The following is a 24,696-nucleotide window of genomic DNA, read 5'->3' on the forward strand; positions in this document are numbered from 1 at the left end:
GAACTGTTATTGAAAACTTGAAAATATGAATTTTTTTAAAGTTACAGATGGAAACAGAAAATATTTCATACAGATCTACAGACATTTTTCTGCTGAATTCGAATATTTTTTCAGAACCAAAATCTAAAAACCTTAACTAACCTTAATTTTGTCAAAACAATAAGTAAATTGTTCCGAAATTTGTATAGTGAATTGTATACTAATATTGAGTTATTGATATGTGCATGCGCGTACTAGAGTGGTACTCGCATTGAATTTCACTCATTAATAATCATTTACAACTACTAACGCATAGATCCCGGGTGCTAAAACGAAATTAAAAATTAGATAAATAAAAGCTATAACTAGACCCCTCAATACACTAATTATTACTAGTAAGTATTTTACATACAAACAGTTTTTGTAACTACATATAACATATTGTAATTTGTAGTCCAACTCTTCAAGTAATAATAATAAATAACATACTACAACATGCATAAAAACAAGACTAAGAAGGATTTGCTTGTAAATTAATTTAGTATTTTTATTAAATTTCATCCTCTAGTTATAATCTATTTTAATCACGAATTAAGATATGGATGACTGTTAATTGATTTACCAATACAGTTTTGGGGTAACTTGGTGAATTTTCCCTCTATTTGCAGCTTTAGCATTCCTATTATAACGACATAACTCATTTAGATGTAGCTTTACATAGAGCTTGTGCTGTACAATTATTGAAAAACCACCTGTAACTTTGCCACAGTACTTTTAGGGAAACATTATCTATCTTCGTGTCTAGTCTATTATAGACTGTCTATAGGTATCTTAGTTCATGGTTTTAAGTAAAAATAAGATAAGACTAGCTGCCCAGTAAACATGTGAATGTCTATTAGATGTCTATTATATACAATTTTTTAGATCAAAATATCTATTTTTGATGTATAATAAATGTCCTTTTTATGTTCTAAAATAAGTCTAAATGAGACAAATATTTAAAGTCTAAGTGAATATTGTTAATAAACGTATTTAAGACTGTCTTTTATTGGTATACAAACTAGCACTTTAGATGTAAATAAACTTTCTATTATTTGTATAGGATATGAGATACATGACTAATTAATATAATTTAATTTAATATAGTCTTTAGTCTTAAACTATAATTTTTAAGTTAACCATTATTGACTAATAAGTCCACTTATTTATTATTATAAATTTAGAGGTAAATGTAAATATTTACAGTTGGATAGGCATTAAATGTATAAATAGATAATAATTAATAATTAGAAAAGTGCACACTTCCATAAAATACAATATATAATATGTAAATGATATTATAATAAAACATAACAATTAAACACGTTAAGTCAAAATTAAATTGTTGTAATGAAAGCTTCTAAGCTTTTTTTAATGATGTTTACAATAACATTTAATAAAATTGACATATATGGGTATACTTGGTCAAATTTAAAAAAAACCGTTATAAATTAAAATACACTATAATACTACATTATACTCTACCTACCAACCACAATGCCATTTAATATTATTATTTATTGTTTTTATATTTGTCCTGGGTTGGTGGCGTTGGTGCTAAGCGTAACTAGTTTTTTATTCTGCATCTAATCACATCTTCGGATCCTGTTGGATGTTTCATCATAGTTACATCTTAAAAGGTTAAAATAATAGTATAATTAATTTGATAACTTTAATTTGAGTAAGTAACACTTTTTAGTTTAAAATAGTCTTACCAAGTACAATACTAAACATTATCAAATAATTGAAAACATGTATTCCAGAGTTTCGACCTTCAAAGTTGTGGTTAGTTGCGCAATGGTCTGTTAATAATGTTCTTAGTATCAATGTAGTAGTGTCATTTTGCGATCTTCCCCCACATTGCTGTAATCTACTGATCTAAAATTAAAATTAAATTTGAATTACTGTTTTATTATGGTAGTTTTTAATAATTGGGTGAGTAAATTAATTAATACCATTAGTTGTTGTGAAGCAGACAATTGCAATTTAACATGTCAAATACCCTAACCAGGTACATCATCAAGGAGACTTGGTTCAAAAAGTCAGTGACTCCGATCTAACCCCCTTGATTTTATTTTAAAATATTTTAAATGTGGCGTTTAATGATCCTGACTCGTATATGTTATAAGTACTTTGTGTTACTAACAACGGTAAATTGTAGGTAATTAAATTCCAAGACTTTATTTTATAAATAATCGTCATCTGAAAATTTAAGGTGACAAAATAAAACGTCTAATAATAGATTGAAAATTTGAAAACACTACCTATTTAAAATGATGCTACACCCGCGTGTGTATAATTGTCTATTGATTTGTAATCAATGGTATATTATAGTATTATGTAATCATGGAAACGGCTTGTATAATTGCACTAATTTTTTCAATCTATTCAATTAGTATAGAATAGATTGAATAGATTACACGTCTCGTGTGACAATAATTATTTATTAAATTGCATTGTAGCCTCTTTTTAAAGTTCGATAGACAATGAATAATGTTCAACACGAATTCGAAGAAACTTTGAAACGGATCCAATCTCAAAACGGTGTTATTGGTGTTATTGTGGTAAACAATAATGGTGTGTATTCGAAGAGTATCTTATTATATAGTTGTTATAATAGGTAAGTAGACAGGTAGTATATAAGTACCTAATAGTTGTGATCACTGACTTATTAACTTCGTAGTTCTTATTCGTAATTCCTTGTTATAGCTAGCCAGTCAGGTAGTAATAATACTCAATCTTTCGTCCTTAACTCGTGCACTGTATTTATTACCTACATAGGCATAAATAGTGTTTGAAATCTGGGGGGGGGGCTAAAGCTGTAGCTCTGATCAGGACACTGAATACTCTTATGATGCTTTTAACTTAAATAACGTGTATCATGTAGTAAAATCATTTGTTGGGGGGGGGCAGAGCCCCCCCTAGCCCCTCTATTTGCGCCTATGGTTACCTACCTATCGTTTATCATATTATTATGTTTAATACAGGCAATAATTTTTATAGGTGATCTCATAACATCAACATTAGACAATAGATCGTCTGTTAATCATGCTGAAATGATAATGAAACTGGCTGACAACGCGAAGGGTTTTGTTAGAAATTTGGATCCGTCTAACGAGTTAACGGTTTTACGAATGGGTTCTAAAAGACGTGAGGTACTAGTGGCACCTGGTAAATTTAATTTTTAAATATTTTTCTAGCTAAATCATATTTTTAATTGCATACATGCGTATCTGCCTACTTATATCATATTTAAACTAAACATCAAATTTTTTCTATCTGTTACAAAATGTTATATTTTTTTTCTCATAAAACATTTTTTGTTTAGGAAAAAAATACATTGCGTTACACACTCAAGATATCTATCTTTTTAAAGCGCCAGCTTATATATTGAAGACATAATATACATACTATCAGGCGTTAATAAAGCAGTTATAGTTTTAAACTTTATGGCATTATTAGAAAGTCCTCCCCTGCAGTTCACAGATTAACAAACTGTATTTAACATATTATTGTAGGTACTTACCTACTTATATATTATTCTAGTGTTATCTTTATCATAAATCGTCACCATAACTTTAAAGATTATTTACATTTGATAAATAGAATACAATTTGTAATTTGATTATAACTCGTATCGTCGTATGGTTACATAATAGTTGTTTAAAAAATCGATTCTGGATGAGGTGAAATAATATTTTAATATCGTCTGATGTGTGTAGATTATTATTATTAAATTATGTCTGTACCTTTACTGTATAATATAATATATTATATCAATGTCAATGTCACCTTCTAAATGTTTATAAAGATATAACTCAAAAAATAATTACTAACCAACCTAAAGACCGGTCCGGACCAAGAAAAATTTGTCGGAAATGTGTGTTTTTGCCATTGTCGTCGACAATATTTCTGATTTCCTGTAAGAAGCGGTAACATTGATATTTTGTCGACGATGCATTTTTCTTTCGCTCATCCTTAATAATTATAAAACAAATTTGGATGTTGATAATTAATTAATATTCAAAATTGTATTTACTTATTAGGTAGTTATACTTATATAAACTCTATAGCAGTGGTTCTCAACGGATGTGCCGTGAAATATATCTGATATTTGTAATTATTATGCTGGTAAAAGATATTGAAAACAGTACTTTATTCGTTACATTTATGTTGAGTCTTTAGTGTGCCGTGAAAACTTGTGATGTATAATATAGTGTGAAAAAAGCTTGAGAACCACTGCTCCATAGTCTATACTATAGAGCAGGGATGGCAAACAAATGGTAGGTACACGTGCCAAATGTGGCACGTTTGTGAAATTGCAATGGCTGCACTTGAAAAATTATATGTTATCCTTAAAATTTTTCTTGTAAAAAATCCTAACAAATAAATAATAAACATTTTAAGTTATAATATTCCTGTACATAAAATTGATTATGTTGCTATATTATCACTATATTTATTATGTTCTATTTAGTGTTTACAAACTGTTGGTACATGAAAAATTACCAAACCCTTAATTGCAAAAATTTGGCACTAGAACCAAAAAAGATTTGCCACCCCTGGTACAGAGTGTAGACTATAGTAAAATAAAATGTATTAATTACCAATAAGATAAATTAAATTGTATGATAAAATAATTTTTTTCAGGTAAAGATTTCATAATTATCGTTCTTCAAAAACAAAATCATAAATCTATTATGAAAATTATAGCAAACTCTTTATAATTCATTTATATACCACTTCGAATAAAACAAAAATTACATTTAATACATCATATATTAGTTACTTATATTATATCTACTTGGCTATACTATACGGTCTATACGTAATAATATTATTAAGTATTATTTTTTTATGATACTATGCCAAATGTTTAAAGGTTGGCTAATAACTTATTTATTACATCGTTTTCTTTTCTATTTATCTTAGTGACAAATCTTTTTTTTCATTCTTTATTCTTATACCTAAAACTAGTTTATAATATATCATTTTCCCATTAGTACCAAACACTCTTCCACTTTTGAGTATGTATAATAGGTAGGTTATATATACCTTATAATCTGGCCTACTTAGTTACTTTGTTTATGCATATTTGCATTGCGTGTGTTTTGTGGCATGGCTTACTTATATAGGTACACACGAGATGCCGACAAAAATCTAAATACAAAATATTACTGCAGTCGAACTACATACTCGTCAATGGATAATATAGTAGATATGTGTATGCATATTATATTATATGTACTGCGATACTGCGTTGTGCCATTGCTTTTGGATGTTTATCATTATTTATTTTTGAATAGTAGGAACCTATATGACCCAAACAGTTATACAAATTGCAGTTTGATTTACAAATACACATCACCTTAGGTTATAATAATGACGTGCACGATAATATTATTTATATAGAGAACATAATACTATGGACCTACCGGCTACCTTAATCTAATAATGATATGTAGTTATAGAAAGTAACAGCACAGGCCACAGATTATAATATGAATAATAATAATTGCATTTAAATTAAGAACGAACATTTATTATAATACTTGTACCTATAGTGTATATAGTGTATTCATTTTCATTGCATAAATATAGTGTATAGTTTGTGTAAATATTTTAAAATACAAATTAATGTACTATTCATTTGAGACAAATATGATGTTACAGCAAAAAAGCACTTTTGAAGTATTTGTAGTCTTCAATGTTTCCATTTCCACCACTGTTTATTTTTCCACAAAAAAAAAAACGTAATAATGGTAATTAAGTGTAATATATTATGTAATATATAACAAAATTGTATTATTATTTATTGTTATGTTTATTTCATAGGCGTGTCTAGACCTTTGACGCAGAGGGTGCAACTTGGTGCGTACTCAAGGGCTAATGGGCCCTACCCCCCTTTTTTAAACTATTTTTCTTAATTCATGGTGTCACTTAAAATCGCAAAGGGTGCAGGTGCATACCCTGCACCCTCCCTAGACACGCCTATGGTTTATTTATAAATAAATCAAAACCAACATATTCGATAGTCGATCATCATGCTATTTTTTCGTAACTTAAACTATACTACGCATAATGGACATAGCAGAATGGAGATTAGCAGTACTCAGATCTCTTCGACATGCGCTTAAAGATAACAACTGACACAATAATGTCACAAATCGGACGAGTAACTGACAAAATTAGGAACAGATCTACGCACTAAATGTTATCTACACTATTATATAAAAAATCTTACTTCGTTTTAAACCAGAGCACTTCATAAATAAATGAGGATTTTCAATGAATGTTCTTAATTAAAGTTGAAAAGTATTTTTCATATTAATAAAAATTTTTTCGAACGTATTTGTTGTGTTTATGGAGCGTCACCGTTCTTCTTTAAGCTGCCTTCCTAGCAAATTAGTGGTACCACAGAGGCACAGACACATCTATTCGTTAAAAACCCGTGGGATCTAACTTTGTACTTTGTAGAGTGTAGATAAATATTATTACGATTATATAGATAACATATATCAGACGATAAATAATATTTTGTAGATAGCATACGACACTAGTATTTAGTGCGTAGATAGCATACGACACCGATACCCAGAAAAATAATTATAAACTTATTCGTCAACACAATTATTATTTCCGTCGTAACATGGCTTAAAAATAGATTTCTTCAATCGATTGAATCATTTTTTTTTTCTACCGAAAATGTTTAATGAAAGATAAATTAATGTTAATAATACATTATTTTGGCATGCTATATTTACATATTGCATTAGCTGATTGGTCTACGAGTAACATTCAGAAGTTGAACATGATAAATGTTAATTCACCAAGCATGATCATTTCCTTTTTCATTCAATAATGAAGTTATTCAAAATCTAATTTTTGGAATTTTTAAATGTACTTAAAGACCGTATCTTTAAATTCTTAAGAAATTTTTCAATTTCAATTTCTTAATTTCTTAATTATTTGTAAAAAATAGCCCAAATATAATAAGTAGTAGTTACAATTTTACGTTATTTTTGTAAAAACTACTCATTCGAATTTTGAACTAAGTACATCAAATTTTCAAAAAAAAAAAATTATCTATTAAATAATTTACAGTAAAATGGGGGTATTCATTTGATGACGTGAATAGCAAAACAAAAATTCAAGAATTTGAAAAATTTGGTGTTAGTATATATTAAAAATTTAATTATTGAAGGCAAAAAATGGGAGTTAGCATACTTGATAAATCACTTTGTGTATTGCCAGTATTAGATAGGACACAAGAAAAATTGAATAAACATCTTCTTAAGTCACATGTAATGTAGGTACCTATCATAATACAATTCTCAAAATTATTTTTGCTATACCATATTTCAAGTTTTTTTAGTCAGTGCTCTGAAACTTGCTAATTCAGTCTCGGCTGTTTTAAATTTTTTTATACAAACCATGAAACCATGATCTGTGTTACTTCTAGTTTTAAGTCAATCATATTTTTAAAAAATTATTTTTATTTTATTTAGTCTAATGACAGACCAATGTAAACCTATATTTCTGTATGGACTTTTAATCATTACTCAATCTGTATTATGAATATCAATTATTATTTTGTGTTAAGTATGTTTTTCTACATTAACTGTCATGCATACCACTGTAGACCCGTTGAGTTATGAATAAATAAATAACAATATAATAATATACATTTTAATGAATATTATAATATTTTATTTAAATATCAAATGTTAGTCTATGCCGCAGTGTTTCCTAACCTTTTTGGATTGTGGAATCCACAAATTTAATTTTCTTGGTAGGCACTAGGCGACCTTCTACCAAAAATCAAAAAAATAAAGTATAATATGCTATAATATAGTAATATTAATAATAATTTTTATTATAATCAATTTTATCATTTCGTTTTAATAATATAATGCAATAATATTGAAGAACTAATACTTAATTCTGTTGAATACAAAGATTATTTTAAAATTCAAATATTTTTTTTAGTTTACGACAGGTCGACAGCGACTCATCACAAATAATTTGTAACTCAATTTAGGGTCGCAATACATTGGTTGGAAAAAAAGTATCCTTGTTAATATGTTATTATGTTAATATGTTATGGTGTGCGGGAGTTCGGGGAGTTAATATTCCTGAGAGGTCATTGACGGGGTTCATGCCGATAAATGACGGCATTATTGGAGCTCCAAACTGAAGTAGTGACTGTGTCTTGGTGTTGCAATATATTTTCCAATATTTCAAAATTTAAATAGGAACACAATATAATAATATATACGTATAACGTTTCGGCCATTAATTTCTAACGAAAAGACGAAAAAGATACGGTTATGACGAATAAGCAAAAGCCATAATATACGTATTATCGTCCGTTATTTGTTGGTATATATTATTATAATAAGATAAATTATTATATTATAAAGCCCGGATTTATATGCATGTGCATGTTTGTACTATGTGTATGCACGTCTATCGGAGTTTAAAATGTCCATGGTTCATATCATACTGAATTCAAAAACCAAATTGTATATTGCATATATTGAGGGCTATTGCATATTTGTTCATAAATGCATATAACATGCATATTTAATGACTTTTAACTATTAACAAACTTACACTTGCGTCCCGGTATGATTTATATTTATCATTTTATAAATAATCACATCGTGTATTCACGTATCGTTATATTATAAAATTATAAATCTTATTTGAGTTATTGTTTTGAATCACCGGTGATAATAGCCACCATACCCGGCACGGTGGCAATTAATTAAATACGTCAAGCCCGTTTGAAAATTATATAAAGAACCTATTTTAATATTTTAATTTTAAGTGATGTTCCGACAAGTTTTAAAATTTATATTATTGATGTTTAAAACATTTATAGTTTCAAAAATGTTGTTTTAAAAGATTCGTATTTTTTTTTAAGTTTTCCATTAGTTTTAGTTTGATTTAAATGATTTGAATTATATAGCAGTGGATATTATCATTTTTTTTTTTTTGTTTTTATAAAATATTTAGATTTTTCTCTGGTGTAAAAGTGTGGTTTTAAAAACACATTTTATAAAGTGTATCATAATTCATAATGCATATACTTGCATATTTAGCCACTTTTTCTTTGCATATTTGCATCATATTTGACACTTTTTAAATGTATATAAATCCAGGCTCTAATTATAATATTGATGGGTACCTATACCTAATTTACCTGTATTATATAAGCGTACTATATTTGTACGTAAATATATATTTATGGCTAATGCGATAATAATCGAAATGAAATAATTTGTTTCCTATGATTTTCGATTCACAGCAACGGGGTTTTATTAGGTCATTCGCTCGCGTTTCCCGCGGTCCAGCGACGAGGTTTTGACGCAGTTGTTAAATTATTATTATTATTTTTTGTTTGTGCGAAGCTAATACGCGTCCATTATCATCGTCAACGATCATTGTAATAACTAGTGACAGTAGCAAATAAATATTTATAATATTGAACGTGAATAATAATAATAATCGTCGCAGAGAAAATACGGCGGCGGCGGTGGTGGCGGCGGCGGCGGCGGCCAGCGGTTCTTCTCTCCCGCTCTCGACTTTCGGAACCACGTGCCCGCGGACCGTAGTAGGCCGCACTCTTGACTCTTCCGACGCGTCAGTCTTATTCGGCTATCCGCGGCACCGACGTCGCGACCTCTACACCCCGCGCGCAAATCGCACCACGAATTGAGCCCATCGCGTCGCTTCGAAACATTCACGGGGCACCGCTCTACGTCTAGAATTTGAATTCCGCGCGTGAAAACTGTGTGCACTGTGCACAACATAATAATAATAATATTATCGTCGTGAAACAGATAATAATTAATAATAATATTTACGACTAGTGATTATTTAATATACAGACGCGAGTCTGCTCTTGTCGCATCTCGACACCCGCCACCGAGCTGCTGCCGCCACGGCTGTTATTGTCATGCACCCGCAACCGCGGCGACTCGCCCCTCTGTCGGTGGCGCTGTCGCTGGTCGCGGCGATGTTGGCCGGTCGCGCCAGCCCGGCCACGTCGCTCAAGTGCGACGGTGGCGGCGAAGTCAACTTCGAACTGCTCACCGGGTACGCGGCCAGTCCGGCGGCTAAGCACGCGATGCGCGAGCAGTTGGCCCTGTTCACATTGCCGCAGTGCATAGACGCCTGCAAGTCTGATGACCAATGCGCCGCCGTCACGTACGAGACCGGCGCCTGCGTGTCGTACGCCGACGTGCCACAGAAGAACGCCAACGCGGGTACGTGGGATACCTAATATTATTATTGTAGTTTTGTTGTAGTAGGTTATAGGTTTATAATATCCGGGTATGTACAATGTACCAGGTAAAAGATTAAGAATCAACACGTGTTTTTCATTTATTATTTGAAAAAATAATCATTGATTACAATGACACAAGAAGCATCACAATATTATGTGCACACAACTAAGTCACAATGTCTGAACATTTTTAAAATCACTCGCTTCTCGTATAATATACATTGATTGGTAAATATCAAATAGCTTTTACGCATTACCTAAGTAACGTATGTTTTTATCGGAAAAATTGTGGGTGAATAATTATTACTTGGAGGTAATAAAAGTAAGATAAAAAAATAATAAATTTTATAATAACTAGGTACCTGCAGTATTATTAGTTTATTACCTACATAGGTACATGGTATATTATACTACCATAGTAACACCGTGATGTACAGTGTATAGTTGTATACATAGCAATTGAATTATTTTCGATTGAAAATAGTTGATTATGAAAAACAATTCTGAGTGGAAGCTGAATCTATATTTCTAAGGACATTTTTTATATAGGTATTTGATATTTATACTTTTAGTTATGAGATTATATTATGCTATTAGATTATAGTTTATTTTTTTTTTTTTTTACAATAGTAACACGATATCAGGTTGAAATTTTTTTTAAGCATGTAGGTTATAATAAATAATAATAATAATAATAATAATAATTGCATCCCTATATCTTATAATAAGTATTATCATATTTTAATTTCATATTATATTACTAGCCAGGGGGATTTCAGGTGTTTAAACCAATTCCTATTTTGAGTATTTTGGTCATCTACTCGTATATTTTATTATATTTTTTCAATCATTCGATAATTCGATACTCTTGATAGGTAACTCGATTTCTTGGAAATTTTAGATCAATTTGAAGAAAAATACATTTTTTATATAAGATGTACATTAAGTAATTCGAAGTAAAATTTAGAATGAACCAGCTATCAAAACTTAGAAGTTCCTACACTTAACTCATGGAAATTAGATATCATTTCCTCCGATTGAGCAGTCGCAGTGTTCCTATTTTCTTATAGCTATAAATAATTAACTATTATAAACTTAGCTTCGTTTTTAAAACATACAGATTTTAAAAAAATTGATTGTTTTCCGTATTATAATATCATTTAGTATCACGTTATTATTATTACTATACATTTGACATACATGGGTGTTAAGGTGTAGGTAATTATGAATTTAAAATTTTTTATTTGTTTTTTTTTTTTATAACATATTAATATTTCGAAATTCTTCGAATTAAGAAAGAATTTAGAATAAGTAAATCGAAGATTTTATAAATCCGACCAACTTTGAATTATCGAGAGTCAGTATATTGTATTATTGTAACATAGTAAACCTATGGTATACTTATGAGTTATAATACTTATTTATTTATGTATTAGCAATGTCGATGCCATAATAATATGCTACGAAAAATAATGATCCTTCAAATATTTTTCTTCCAATTTTGTATTATCATTTAAAATTTAATAGATTTTATAAAATTAAGTATTTATTTGAACCGACAATATACTCAACACGTTTACAATTAAACAATACTTGACTTTTTTAAGCAAACATAACACTTATTACCTATGGCATTTTAATTTGAAAGTGCATTAAAAAAAAAAAACATTTCTTGTATTGTGGTATTATAAAATAATGTGAAAAAATAAATAAATTAAATAATCCAACTTTGATCTGCTCAGAATTGTTGTTTAAATAAAATATTTCAATTATTCATATTGAACAATCGCCAATTTTGTTTAAAAACAATCGGATATTTTATTGGAAAAAATTATAACGCTAAGGAGGTCAATTAAATACACAATATAACATAATAGGTAGGTACATATATAATTCAACTGTACCTACATTATACAGCAGTAACATTTATTTCTCAAAAAAAAAAAAAAAAACATATAGATTAACCTCTCGGAAAAAAAAGCTCAAAAATATACCTTAGGACCGGTAATTAGATCCTATATAGTCACGATTTTCCATCAGGCGAGGTTCAACTTGTTCACCCCGTTTAATGGATTTTATATAGTTATTATTAATTTCCAAGTCGTTAAGACTAGTTGTGCTCCCATATAAAACCTGCGAGAACTAATGATACAAATACTTTGTATTTTAATTGATAAGAATACCTGCTGCACGGTCGTACTAAGTGTTGGCTATCAGTAACAATATTCAGGAACAACCCAAGTAGAAAAAAACCTCACGTAACCCAACTTAATGGTAATAAATAAATGCATCCAAAAATGAATTTCATGTTAAAAATTGTTTTTAACTACATAAGTGTACATATAATATTGTGAATATTTGAAGTGAATACCTTCATTATAATAGTTATAATATTCCTTAAGAGGACGCTACACCCGCATATGTTGTCTCCGTCTTACAAGTGCGTAACATAGCAAATTTTATGCTCAGCAGATCACGTTTAGCTCCGTTAGTTTAAAATTTAGAGTAAATTGACCTCTTACAAAAATTAAAAGTGACATTATTATCGAGGGCATGACGTAGGCTTTTTATTATATTTTAATTTTAAAGTGAGTTATGTGTATTTTAAAATTTAAAATTGTTTGTATATCTTAAAATACACATAACTCACTTTAAAAGTAAAATATAATAAAAAGCCTACGGTCATGCCCTCGATAATAATGTTACCTTTAATTTTTGTAAGAGGTCAATTTACTCTAAATTTGGGGTAGTAGCGTCCTCTTAAATGATTAAAACTATGTCTGTACGACAGTTGTTTTAAATTTAATTTAATTTCTCGAGTATTTATTTAATGCTAGAAAAAGTTCATTTATTTGATATTTTATAGCAAGTTAATAATGATTAATAATTATAAATAAAATTTCGCGAATCGTCCACGATGATGAACCAATGTTATTTATTTATTAAATTTCAAAATAATTTCGGTCAAGAAACGGAATATTATTGCCCATTTATATTTGACCGTTTATCTTGACAATTGAAAATTATCACGATTTCAATTACCTAATCATTTACATTATATTATAATATAATATAAAGGTGTATAAGAATTAAATAGGTTGGTACTATGAAACACGTATTAAGAACATGTTTTTTGTTTTTAAGTATGATTATTATGTGTTTTCCTCGTTATATTATATTTGTGAATTTCATTTGGGATTAGGTTTTCTGACATTAATGTTACAAGAATTTACACGCTAGTAAATAAAAGGTTTTTTATTCTTTTATAGTCGTACAAATTATTATTTGAATTACTCATCGTGCGTATAGAATGTGACTGAGCCCAATTTCAGAAACTACGACACAATATAAACTTTTACACATCGCTTAGTCCTGTCTTTCTTGTTGCTAATGAGTCCTCTGTAGCAGTTAACCTTAACCGCACTGGTATAAAGTTTTCCGTAATAATAATTGCCGTCGAACCAGCTGCAGTCTACTCATACATTATTGCTATGATGGTAATATTATAATAGTATAATATACAAGACGCGATTTTGTATTATTTACTTAATCAATTTAATGTACCCGGATTTTATGCAAATTCGTTTAACGATTTCGAACTGCAAGTAAACCATCCTGCCATTAGTGTCATTATTAAGGTTAAAACAACATAATATATACCTACATGATTATTACTACGTATATTATACCTATGCGCTACTGCTGCAGTTGTGACATTGTCTCGTACACGTTTCTGACGGCTCCCTATTGAAACGACGACATACCTATAAAATAATTATAATATTATAATATATTATGTGGCTGTGGCGGCACCAATACCTATACGTAAACGTAATACAAACATTAATAACTGGACAGTGGACACCCGTTACGGTAAGTATATAACTGGGCGTAAATAATAAACTTAAGAGTATTGCCGACCTCCGTTATTATATACCTACTTAGAATTATTATTATTAATTATTTTATAGAATCTATCTATAAACCCGTTTTTCTGAAAAAAACGACATCCACGTCCGGGCGTTATGCATGTTAGTTTGGTACTTACGTATATATATATTATATATATACCTATATATATTAGTCATTCCGTTTTTGTTATTCGTCCCTAATTTCTTGTAATAATAATAAAAATAATATTAATATAACGGAACGTAAAAATAATAATCATTATGGACGCGACAATTGTCAGTGACCGAATTTCAGTGACCAGATCAACATCACACCGGAGACCGGACGCCGAAAATCTGCAACGATTATTTTAAACTAGCTGAACCCGTGCACTTCGTAGCCCGTTAAAAATCCTATCTCTTTTATGGTTACATAATGATAGATAGTGGTTAAAATATATTATAATCTTACAACGATATTCAATTTCGTATATCATTATGTAATTTTCTTCGTTTTTTCAATATAATGTTGACCATTTAAATATTCAATGATATTTAGGCATAACACTTTCTAACTTAGCATATCTTCTGCCCATATGTCTAATACAATTATGTACCAAATTTTGTCGCAATCGGTCCAGCTGTTTAAGAATGTATATAGGACTAACAGATAAATATATATAACCATCACTAATAACACAGAACAATAATTACCGTCACTAAAGCAACCATTTATAAATAAACAAAAATGTCCATCCTAAACATAAGTCCAGCTGCTCTCGAGAGCACTTGTTTGTTTAAATGGTTGCCTTTGATTACCAAAAAATATATTATTTATTTTATTTTTTATTGTGCAGATGGCGCCACTTTAATTTCATCACACCCTCATCATATTTCTCTAACCCGATATAACTTTCTCAAATTTTTCATCCGTAAGAACCTTCTCCTGGCAATTACGACCCAAACAAAAAAAGAGTGAGCGAATCGGTTCAGCTGTTCTCAATTGATGAATTGTTATACATTTTTTTCTCCATTTTTATATGTATAGATTTACAGTAGATGTTCAGGTTATACATAAGTTGTTTATTTTTATATAAGAAAACACAGCAGACCTTATGGTGCATAATTTATCATTTGAGCCGTATTTAGAAAGAATGGAGCAGCCAGGGTTAGCACATTATCTCCGCTATTCGCAAACTTAGTTAGGATTTTAAGAAATTTGATGTATATTTTTAAAATTTAAGAGACTAAATATGATAATAATTATTGACAAATATTTCAGTGGGTAAAAAAAAAAATGCTAAATTTATATTTAGATAGTTACGCTTAAAAGTATTTGATTTTTTATCTTAAAATAGTTTTTATTAATTGTTTCTTATTTTCTCCCCCAAAAAAGTCTACCACTTAAACATCATAGAACAATCAAAGTTTGTCCTGATTTAACTTCTGAACTTAATTTCATTTTGATGTAGTTGGGGTATTTGGTATTGTACTTACTACTTAAACACAATTAAAAATTATAGAAATGGACGATTCATATGAAATTACTTAATAAATATATAAATACTTTACACACCCGTAGGCTATATGCCTATATTCATAGTAAATAATAATAATAAAATAATATAGCATTAATTTAGTAATAAATAATAATGATAACATCAGTATTATACATTTTTAGTACTATTAAATATACAACGCTTTATGTCTGTATCAGTGTATCAATTTCATCTATATAAAATATTAAATAAAAATCATAAAAAGGTTCAATTAAGTTAGGCATTATCTAATCGTCAACCGGTCAACCTACTTTTAAAATTACCATCTTTCCAACATTTCCTCCTAATTATACCACTAAAATACTATAATAAATACTTACATTTATAGTATAGCTCGAAATACTAAATCAAACAGTATGGGAGGTATAATATATTCGATGATGACGTTTATAACGCTGCAGGTCGGTTTTAATGGAGAAAATAAAAACGTTTGACTCGAAATTTCTAACAAACGCTCGTTGGTACTACAAGACCTCATAAGCACAACTAGGATTGGCTAGAGGATAAGCCCCCCAAACACATTCAATGTACCCCGCCGTCCAAAAAAATAATATTCATGCATATTATATGTAAAATAATTATTTAATTCATATAAATTTAATAATAAAAAAAATTTTGACCTCGCTCAGCCATCTTATCACAACTATGTACTTAAAGGTGGTAGATATTTTTGTCATTTATGCTTTTTAATATAAGGAAAAAAATATTCCGTGACTATCTTAAAGCTCGATTTCTATAGTAAATCGTACCAGTCCTATTTTACCTTTTCTATGATACACTTTTTATTGTTCGCGTTATTCAAATATGCATTAATTATGTGTGTTCAGTTTGAAATATAATAGATTCACAGTTACAGCTATAGGTTTTATAAAAAATCGTAAACATATTTATTTTTTGTATTTTATATTCAAATCACGCATTCTAATTGAATTATTGTAAAAATATAAGATAAATGCGTATCACGGTTTTTTGTATTGGCTATCGAATATCGATGTAAAACAAAAGAACAATCTAAATCTGTATATTTATATCTATGTGACTATGTCTGCTCTAAACAGTAAAGACGAATGATCTTTCCGCTTCGTGTTATTGTCTAACAAAAATCGTGTGCACTATACGAAAACGGAAAAAGTACATACGTATTTTAACCTCTGACCACAACTACCACATTTTATACTAATATATATACCTATATATATTTATACTATTGTCTGTTGACACTTCTATAATAAATGATTTTGATGTTTTTAATAAACGTTTTACGTTGGAAAAATTAAATTTTATACAATTGATGTAATAATACCAAATCGCAGAAAAACTACCTCTTGTAAGTTTGTGAATTAATTTATTCATTTTTCGTTATTCAACTATAAATTATAATCTAATGTAAAGGTGGTTACTCTTTGTTCAAACCAGTCAACATGTCAAGGCGTAAATTAATAGTTCGGTAATAAAAAGTATATTCACTATGTTTAGGCTCTATTGGCATACATTTTGTTTATATAAGTAGGCATCCGACAATATAACAAAATATTATATCATAATTCAATTTATTATATATGCGGCACTTGCATCGAATTGTTTCCGTGATGGTCATTTTTCCGACTACTTGCAATAATATATATAAAATAAATAATGTACCGCTTGTCGCAGTGGTCACGTTATGGTCGGACTTAAATGGCTTGGCTGCTTCAGTAGGTACCCTGCATGGATCAGCGTCGAATATTACAAATCTTTAATATTATTAAATACGATGAGAAAATGACTTTCATTCATCACGCGTACGGCGTACATAAATGTTATAGTTAATAGTTATGCACCTAATATACCTACACAGGTATGTCTTTAATCAGGCCAATGACTACATTTTCTACAATCGTCTCACGTTTATAACTGTCGTCTTATGTTATTATTATCGCTGTACGTATTCATCCCCGAACAATAGAACGGACGGACATTCGTCTGTACATAGATATCATGAGTCACGAGGTCTGCATAGCTTCATGATTTCTTTATTAAATTATCATTTACGATTCCGTTGGACATAGCCCACCTGCATTCTATCTAACTACCTATATATAGGTAACTACAGGTTATGGATAAGGTCCAAAAACGGGTAATGTAAACATTTACAGTGATAATATGCTTGGTCCATACAGGACAAGAAAAGAAAAGAAAACGTAAACTCGAATTTTTACAATATAGGCGGGACAATATGTTTTAATAACAGAAACAAAACAGAAACGAAACTGTGTGGACCTGGCATAATGTAACTATAGGTACGCATTATACATTAGCCGATTACTTTATACATTATAAGTTGACGTGCAATGTGTGCTATGGATTGCTTGTTCATAATATCTTATTGCTATAATCGTAAATTCGTAAGCTGATAATATCGTTACAATACGATCATCGAACCAAACACTTAAAATGGTTCAATTATATACAGTGTAAAATAATTACAGTATAGCGAAAACCAAATCATACAAATTCGAAATGAGGATTATTTATCAGGATAATAATTTGAGTTTGGGTGATATCTAAAACATCAAAATATTTCCCCGGCTTTATACCTGTTTACACATTCACAATATCGCACAGATTTTTTGGGAGCTAAAATTTCGAAAATATATATACTGCTGTGATTCATCAAAAATAATTATCTACAATCGTTATTTTAACTTATAGGTGTTATGTAAAAACGTGAATAATGTATAAATTACTCAAAATCATCGACGTTGTATAAATAATATTTTTACTTTATCCAGGTATAGGTATATACGTATAGTGTTCATCTTACCGGAAGTCCGGAATAATGTATACATACTCGTCTTTCGTATTTTACCAGTTACATTGTAAACAATATAGGCAGTCCTTCTGTGATTTATACAAATTGTGTCATGAGTAGTTCAGTAGTCCAACTTATATGTAGTAGTCGCTACTGCGCTAGGAGGATTACATAAAAGCCACGTCAATATATTTTAGAAATTTTTATATTAAATTTTTGTTTTTAGTAACTAATGTCGAAACATATTTTTTTCCCTGAGGTAAAACTGATAAAGTGATAACCATAATTTTTCAATATTAGACAGATTTTCTTAAAAATACCTAAACGGCTAAACATTGTTGTTACTTGTTGCCCTGCATGCTAACAAAAATTGAAAGCCGCTTGGGTGATAGAGGTGATATTGAAAGATCGGTTTCAAGTATATTTTGGTTCATGGAAAAATTAGTTGTATAAATTAAAGCAATCAAATATATGCGCATGAGTGGGTGTATCATATACACCTAATATATTAATATGTTTAACTAATAAATACCTTATACCCAATAGGTAATATTATAACGCATATAACACATACAAATCAGTGTTTGATGAATAGTGTACCGTGACTACCGTCATAAAAATATAAGCTACATATTACTATTTTAGGACACCTTAATATAATTATTAGATAGCTACCCACCTACTACAAATTTAAATAGTAAAATAATGACTTTAAAAACTAATTACATCTAAATCAAATTCACCTTTATTGCAATAGATAATAATTAAGTGAACCCAGTGTAATGTATGTTAAAAAAAAAGCCTCATAAAGTATTTTTTCAATAGTATTTTAGTGCGTATTTCTTAGATACATTTAATACACTAACAACATGTACAATTTAATTATATTATTATAATTTCCATTGAATACACTATAAATAGATTGATTTGTATCATATTATTATGTTATTCGCCTAAAAGCATAAAAAAGAAACTGTAATCGTTATTCATTATTAGTATAATTATATTTTAGTTTTTATCTATAAATGTGGATAAAATATTTTCGCTCGGTCAAAAAGCTTGAAAATTGAATATGTGGTTCCTTGTAAGTCAGAGCACTTCGCTAACATTTTATACAAGAGAAATATAGGTATAGACGAGAGCATGAGACCAACTTTTCACTCTCAATACTTTTTATGAGTGTCTAATAAAGGATACATTATTAATGTATTAATTTTAATTTTTTAATTTTAATTTTAATTAATTATTAATTAATTTATTAATTAACGATACATTTTGAAAAAATTTGATATTCAAGCATAAAATGATGATTTCTTAATAAATGGTTTTAGTTTTTTTTTTATGTAATAGATACAACGAGTAGGTACTTATACAATTCGTGGAAACTCGAAATATTCTACTGTTACTTAAATCATAATTTCCTATAGGTAAGTTAATACTCAATTAAATTTTCGAATTACATGAACTAGTTTTAATTTTTGATATTTTAGTATTACGTGATTATAATATTATCTTTCCTTGAGTCATTAATCATATCTTGCGGAGTTTCATCAAAAAATTAACTAACTATTACCTACTTAAGTTTTATACTTCCACATTATACACTTCATTCGGTATGTTCTGTCTTATTCGAAACTAATTAATTCGAATCTTTGTATTGTTGTTCATCAATATAAATTTCATCACTTCATCAGTTTTTTTCCAGTTGCACAAAATTGTTTCAAAAGAATGATGGTTATGACTTGTGACACTTTTTAGGATGCCATTATATATTATACCTAGATAGGTACATGTTTTCCTCCTCACGGAAAACGCCACTGCATGTGTAATGCACTAATGCACCATAAACATAATTAAATTATGTTTCTGGATAATTTATAAACTACGTATCCCTTATTTGATTATATTGTGAAGTACAACACAATCCTATAGTGTGCAGTACGAATTTAAAAACTATAGATAGATAAGGATATAGTTGAAGACGAGTTCAAATTTCTTAAAAATAAGATGTTTTATAACTCGCCATAACACATTTTACTGATATATAATAATATAGAAAAAGTTGCAATACGGTCCTTGTTTAAGTTCAGGAATTTACCTGACTGTTATGTCTAGGCCTCTAGGGCAGGGCAGAGGACTTATAGCTCTAAAAAGCTTTAAATATGCGAACACTTATGCACTTAAATTTTTTTTTTAACATGAAGGTATATTCCACAGAACTGACTGATACTAAATACTAAAATATTGATTATTGTCATGTCTAGAAACGTTTTATAAATAAATCCTAATGGAATAAAAGCTCGCGTGGTGCGCACAAGCTGTGGTGGTGATGTCATAGGTATAGTGTATTAGCTTACGACGCGCGACGTTAGATCTTTATCGATTCTAAGAAAAATGTGTGCCCGTGGACAGTCAAAAACAATATTATACGACAAAAATTAAAAATAAATACATTTTTATCCAAACATTTTGACTGTATTGTTTGAAATAAAAATGTCACAGTGGAAAAAATCGATTTAAGTTAAATAATCTCAAAAAGTATAAAATATGGATTTATATGCACAATAAAATTTCAAAACTAGCTTTGTGAAAGCATGAAATGTATTTGTATCGTACTCTGCTATTTTTGTGACTGTGCAAAACAAGTATGCAAATGCTTCAAGTCCTCTGCCCTAGTTATGTCATAATGGCACTTAAAAAGTACGTAACATTTAGTCGTATTTTCATTTCACCATCTAATATGACTTTATTTTTTTGAAATCACAAAAAAAATATATTATTTATGTAGAAAACTAGTTAATTTGTTAAAAAATTAAAATTGTTGTTATACCAACATTGAAAAAATTTAAAATGATAGTGCACTGTCGACGTTCTCCTCTTTTCAAAACGAAATTTGATTATCGATTAAATATATATTGTATAAGTTATATAGACATAATATAGTTGCTTTTTGTTTTCCGTGTGAAACCTTTTTCTACATAATTATGTAATAGCTGAAAAACGACAAATTTATTTGCTGCAGACGATGATTTCGTGAGGTTTAAATAAATTTAAATAAATTTGGATTTTGTTGGCATTTTTCTTAAAAGCTAATAAAATTGCCTACATCAAACTCCTAAAATAAACGGGCGTGTCTTCACCAATGATAAATGATTGATATTATTATACCCACTTTTGAAGACTATACACAATATGTTACCATGACGCCATTTTACATACTTTTTTTTATCACTATACATTTTTATAGTGAGTATATTTAGGTATAGTGTTGGCATATCTAAATAAGCGCCTGTTCTCAATATAGTATACAGATCAAATATTTTCCTTTGCATTTCTTCTAAACTATTGTATTTAAAAATCATTGCACCGCAATAACTGATTGTTGATTGTTCACTGTTAATCAACTTGTAGAGATGTATAAAAACAAGCTTGCATGATAAAAATTAAGCGCATCAAACAAATAATCTAGCGTAGCCGCGTAGGTACCTAATATATTTTTTAATATACACACTTTAGACGGTTGGACCGGGGTAGGACTGGTAGGAGACATATACCTCTATTATAGAGGCTCTATATATTATTATAGTAAATTCGAACTGTAACTAATCACTAATCAATAAACATAATATTGTTTCACTTTTTCTGCGGCATGTACTTAATAAATGGAAACATACTAAATTTGCGGCGTGTAGACGAAAAAGCAAACGCGGTTCTTCCTCATCAACGAACGACGATGATGACGGAGTAGTGAAGTGCATTAATAATTTCATTCCGGACTACAGGTTTCTGGGTAAACATTCTATTATATTATTATTATTATAACAAAAGCGACGTGTGCACATGTGTCACGCACCGAACGACGGTAGTATACAATGAAAAAAAAAAAAATATGTAAATAATAAACGGTCGGTAAATGTCCACCAACAAATCGAAATATCACGTTATTCCGTTATTGGGCCAAATCATGCGCTGCATTTTTTCCTTCGAATTATCCTACATAGATCCATACTCTACAGGTACTATATATATATATATATATATACTAGCTTAACCCGTGCACTTCGTAGCCCGTTAAAAATCCTATCTCTTTTATGGTCCATAGTTCATATTGTGTGTTAAATTCATTTCACATAATTATAAATAGTGGTTAAAATATATTATAATCTTACAACGATATTCAATTTCGTATATCATTATGTAATTTTCTTCGTTTTTTCAATATAATGTTGACAATTTAAATATTCAATTCAATGATATTTATGCATAACACTTTCTAACTTAGCATATCTTCTGCCCATATGTCTAATAAAATTCTGTACAAAATTTTGTCGCAATCGGTCCAACTGTTTAAGAATGTATATATAGGACTAACAGATAAATATATATAACCATCACTAATAACGCAGAACAATAATAACCGCTAATAATAACCGTCACTAAAGCAACCATTTATTAATAAACAAAAATGTCCATCCTAAACATAAGTCCAGCTGCTCTCGAGAGCACTTGTTTGTTTAAATGGTTGCCTTTGACTACCAAAAAATATATTATTTATTTTATTTTTTATTGGGCAGATGGCGCCACTTTAATTTCATCACACCCTTATCATATTTCTCTAACCCGATATAACTTTCTCAAATTTTTCATCCGTAAGAACCTTCTCCTGGCAATTACGACCCAAACAAAAAAAAGAGTGAGCGAATCGGTTCAGCCGTTCTCAATTGATGAATTGTTATACATTTTTGTCTCATTTTTATATATATAGAAATTAACGTAGGTTGTTGGTGGTATTCGTATATACTATATAATATATAGTGTCAGGACTCACGATGCGCCCATAATACATAAAATGTACTTACTTCATTTAACACGGTGACCGTTCCGTACAAAATTGTAAATGTATCTCTCATTACTACCTATATGTGTGTAGCTATTTGCAATTATTTTTAAGTATAAAATTTACATTACCGCGACGGAATAACACACATACATAATATTATATATTTCTAAACGTTTTCACGCACTATTGATGCTATAACTATTGTTTATTATATATTTATATAGGAACCAAATATAAACACTTACTTATACAAAAACAACTATAGGTGCGTACTTTTCTCTTGAAATTTGGTCTACATTACTATGAATAATGACTTTATCGTCGTTTTAAAAATATCATAAACAATTCCCATCAATTGTTTAAAATTTTACCAGGATTCAAAAACAGGTTATCTTGTAAAAAAAATCCATACATATTATTATATATGGCTATTTTAAATTTTTTACTATTGGAATGGTAAAACACTAAAAACTTCATCATTGTTTTGGATGATTGAAACCGAAGCAAAAAGGTATTATCCATAATATTACAAGTTTTTCCCAAACTTTTTTATTCCCCCTTTGTAGATTTTTTGATTTTAATAAGTAAAATTAAAGTTGGCCCAGCGGAAAAGTGTTTAGAAATACGCATTAGCCTGCAGCCATTATCAATTGTTTGTTTTTCACCCGTTTATGTAACTAATTAAAAATGATTTTTATTCCATAATAACTGCAGCTCGTACCCCACTAAGAATATATTCAAGTCTCTTCATGGGGGCGTGCCCCCTGGGTTGGAAATCTGTGTAGGTCCTAAACAAATACTATAGTCGTGCGCAAAGAATAGTAGTCAAGTTATAGGCAGTTACTATATGTGAACTTTTGTATTGTTGGTGTACAAACATATAAGTGAAATTAATACTCAATAAATCGTTAAAGGTGAATTCGAAAAAAATATATGTCAGCTATAAATTAAAATATATCTTCGCAGGTAAATATAAATGAGAGTGTGACCAGTGATTATTACACATTTACTAGTTACGTAGTAGATACCTACCATAAAATTGTACACTTGTAAATTATATTGTTTTAAACATTTATTTAATTTTATAGGTATCGTATGTGATTGATAGTAAAGCTAATAAAATAGTTAGTTATGGTTAAACAGATGTTACCCTTTATCTTATTCCAAACAGTTTTTGGAACAGAACACAAGTATAATTCGAATACTTATTTGTTGCTCATGACTTATATCCCGCCAATAATGTATGCTTTTGCTAAAAGTAGCTCCTACAACTAATGATATATTGATAAGTTATTTTATTATAG

At 29.2% G+C, this 24,696-nt stretch overlaps 2 protein-coding genes and 1 long non-coding RNA gene across 3 annotated transcripts in view; 2 read left to right on the forward strand and 1 right to left on the reverse strand.

Annotated features, from left to right (window-relative positions):
- Nucleotides 1-1,346: 1,346 nt before the first annotated feature.
- LOC149061193 (uncharacterized) lies at nucleotides 1,347-2,035 on the reverse strand. Its single transcript, XR_016192482.1, has 3 exons — nucleotides 2,021-2,035; nucleotides 1,734-1,896; nucleotides 1,347-1,650 (listed from the first exon to the last, which is right to left on the reverse strand). It is a non-coding gene; the product is annotated as an uncharacterized LOC149061193 (long non-coding RNA).
- Nucleotides 2,036-2,504: 469 nt separating this feature from the next.
- On the forward strand, nucleotides 2,505-4,745 carry LOC107169309 (dynein light chain roadblock-type 2-like). Its single transcript, XM_015519022.2, has 3 exons — nucleotides 2,505-2,595; nucleotides 3,022-3,189; nucleotides 4,669-4,745. The coding sequence occupies exons 1-3, from the start codon at nucleotides 2,505-2,507 to the stop codon at nucleotides 4,743-4,745; spliced, it is 336 nt and encodes a 111-aa protein (XP_015374508.1).
- Nucleotides 4,746-9,675: 4,930 nt separating this feature from the next.
- LOC107169312 (uncharacterized) overlaps nucleotides 9,676-24,696 on the forward strand; it is a 66,081-nt gene continuing 51,060 nt past the window's right edge. The window contains exon 1 of the mRNA XM_015519025.2: nucleotides 9,676-10,292. Coding sequence (XP_015374511.1) covers nucleotides 9,983-10,292 — 310 coding nt within the window. The 5' untranslated portion in view covers nucleotides 9,676-9,982. The remainder of the gene's footprint in view (nucleotides 10,293-24,696) is intronic.

The sequence above is a fragment of the Diuraphis noxia genome, unplaced genomic scaffold, assembly GCF_037042655.1.
Source record: "Diuraphis noxia isolate RWA-SAM2 unplaced genomic scaffold, SU_Dnox_SAM2 contig0001, whole genome shotgun sequence".
NCBI classification, from domain to species: Eukaryota; Metazoa; Arthropoda; class Insecta; order Hemiptera; family Aphididae; genus Diuraphis; species Diuraphis noxia.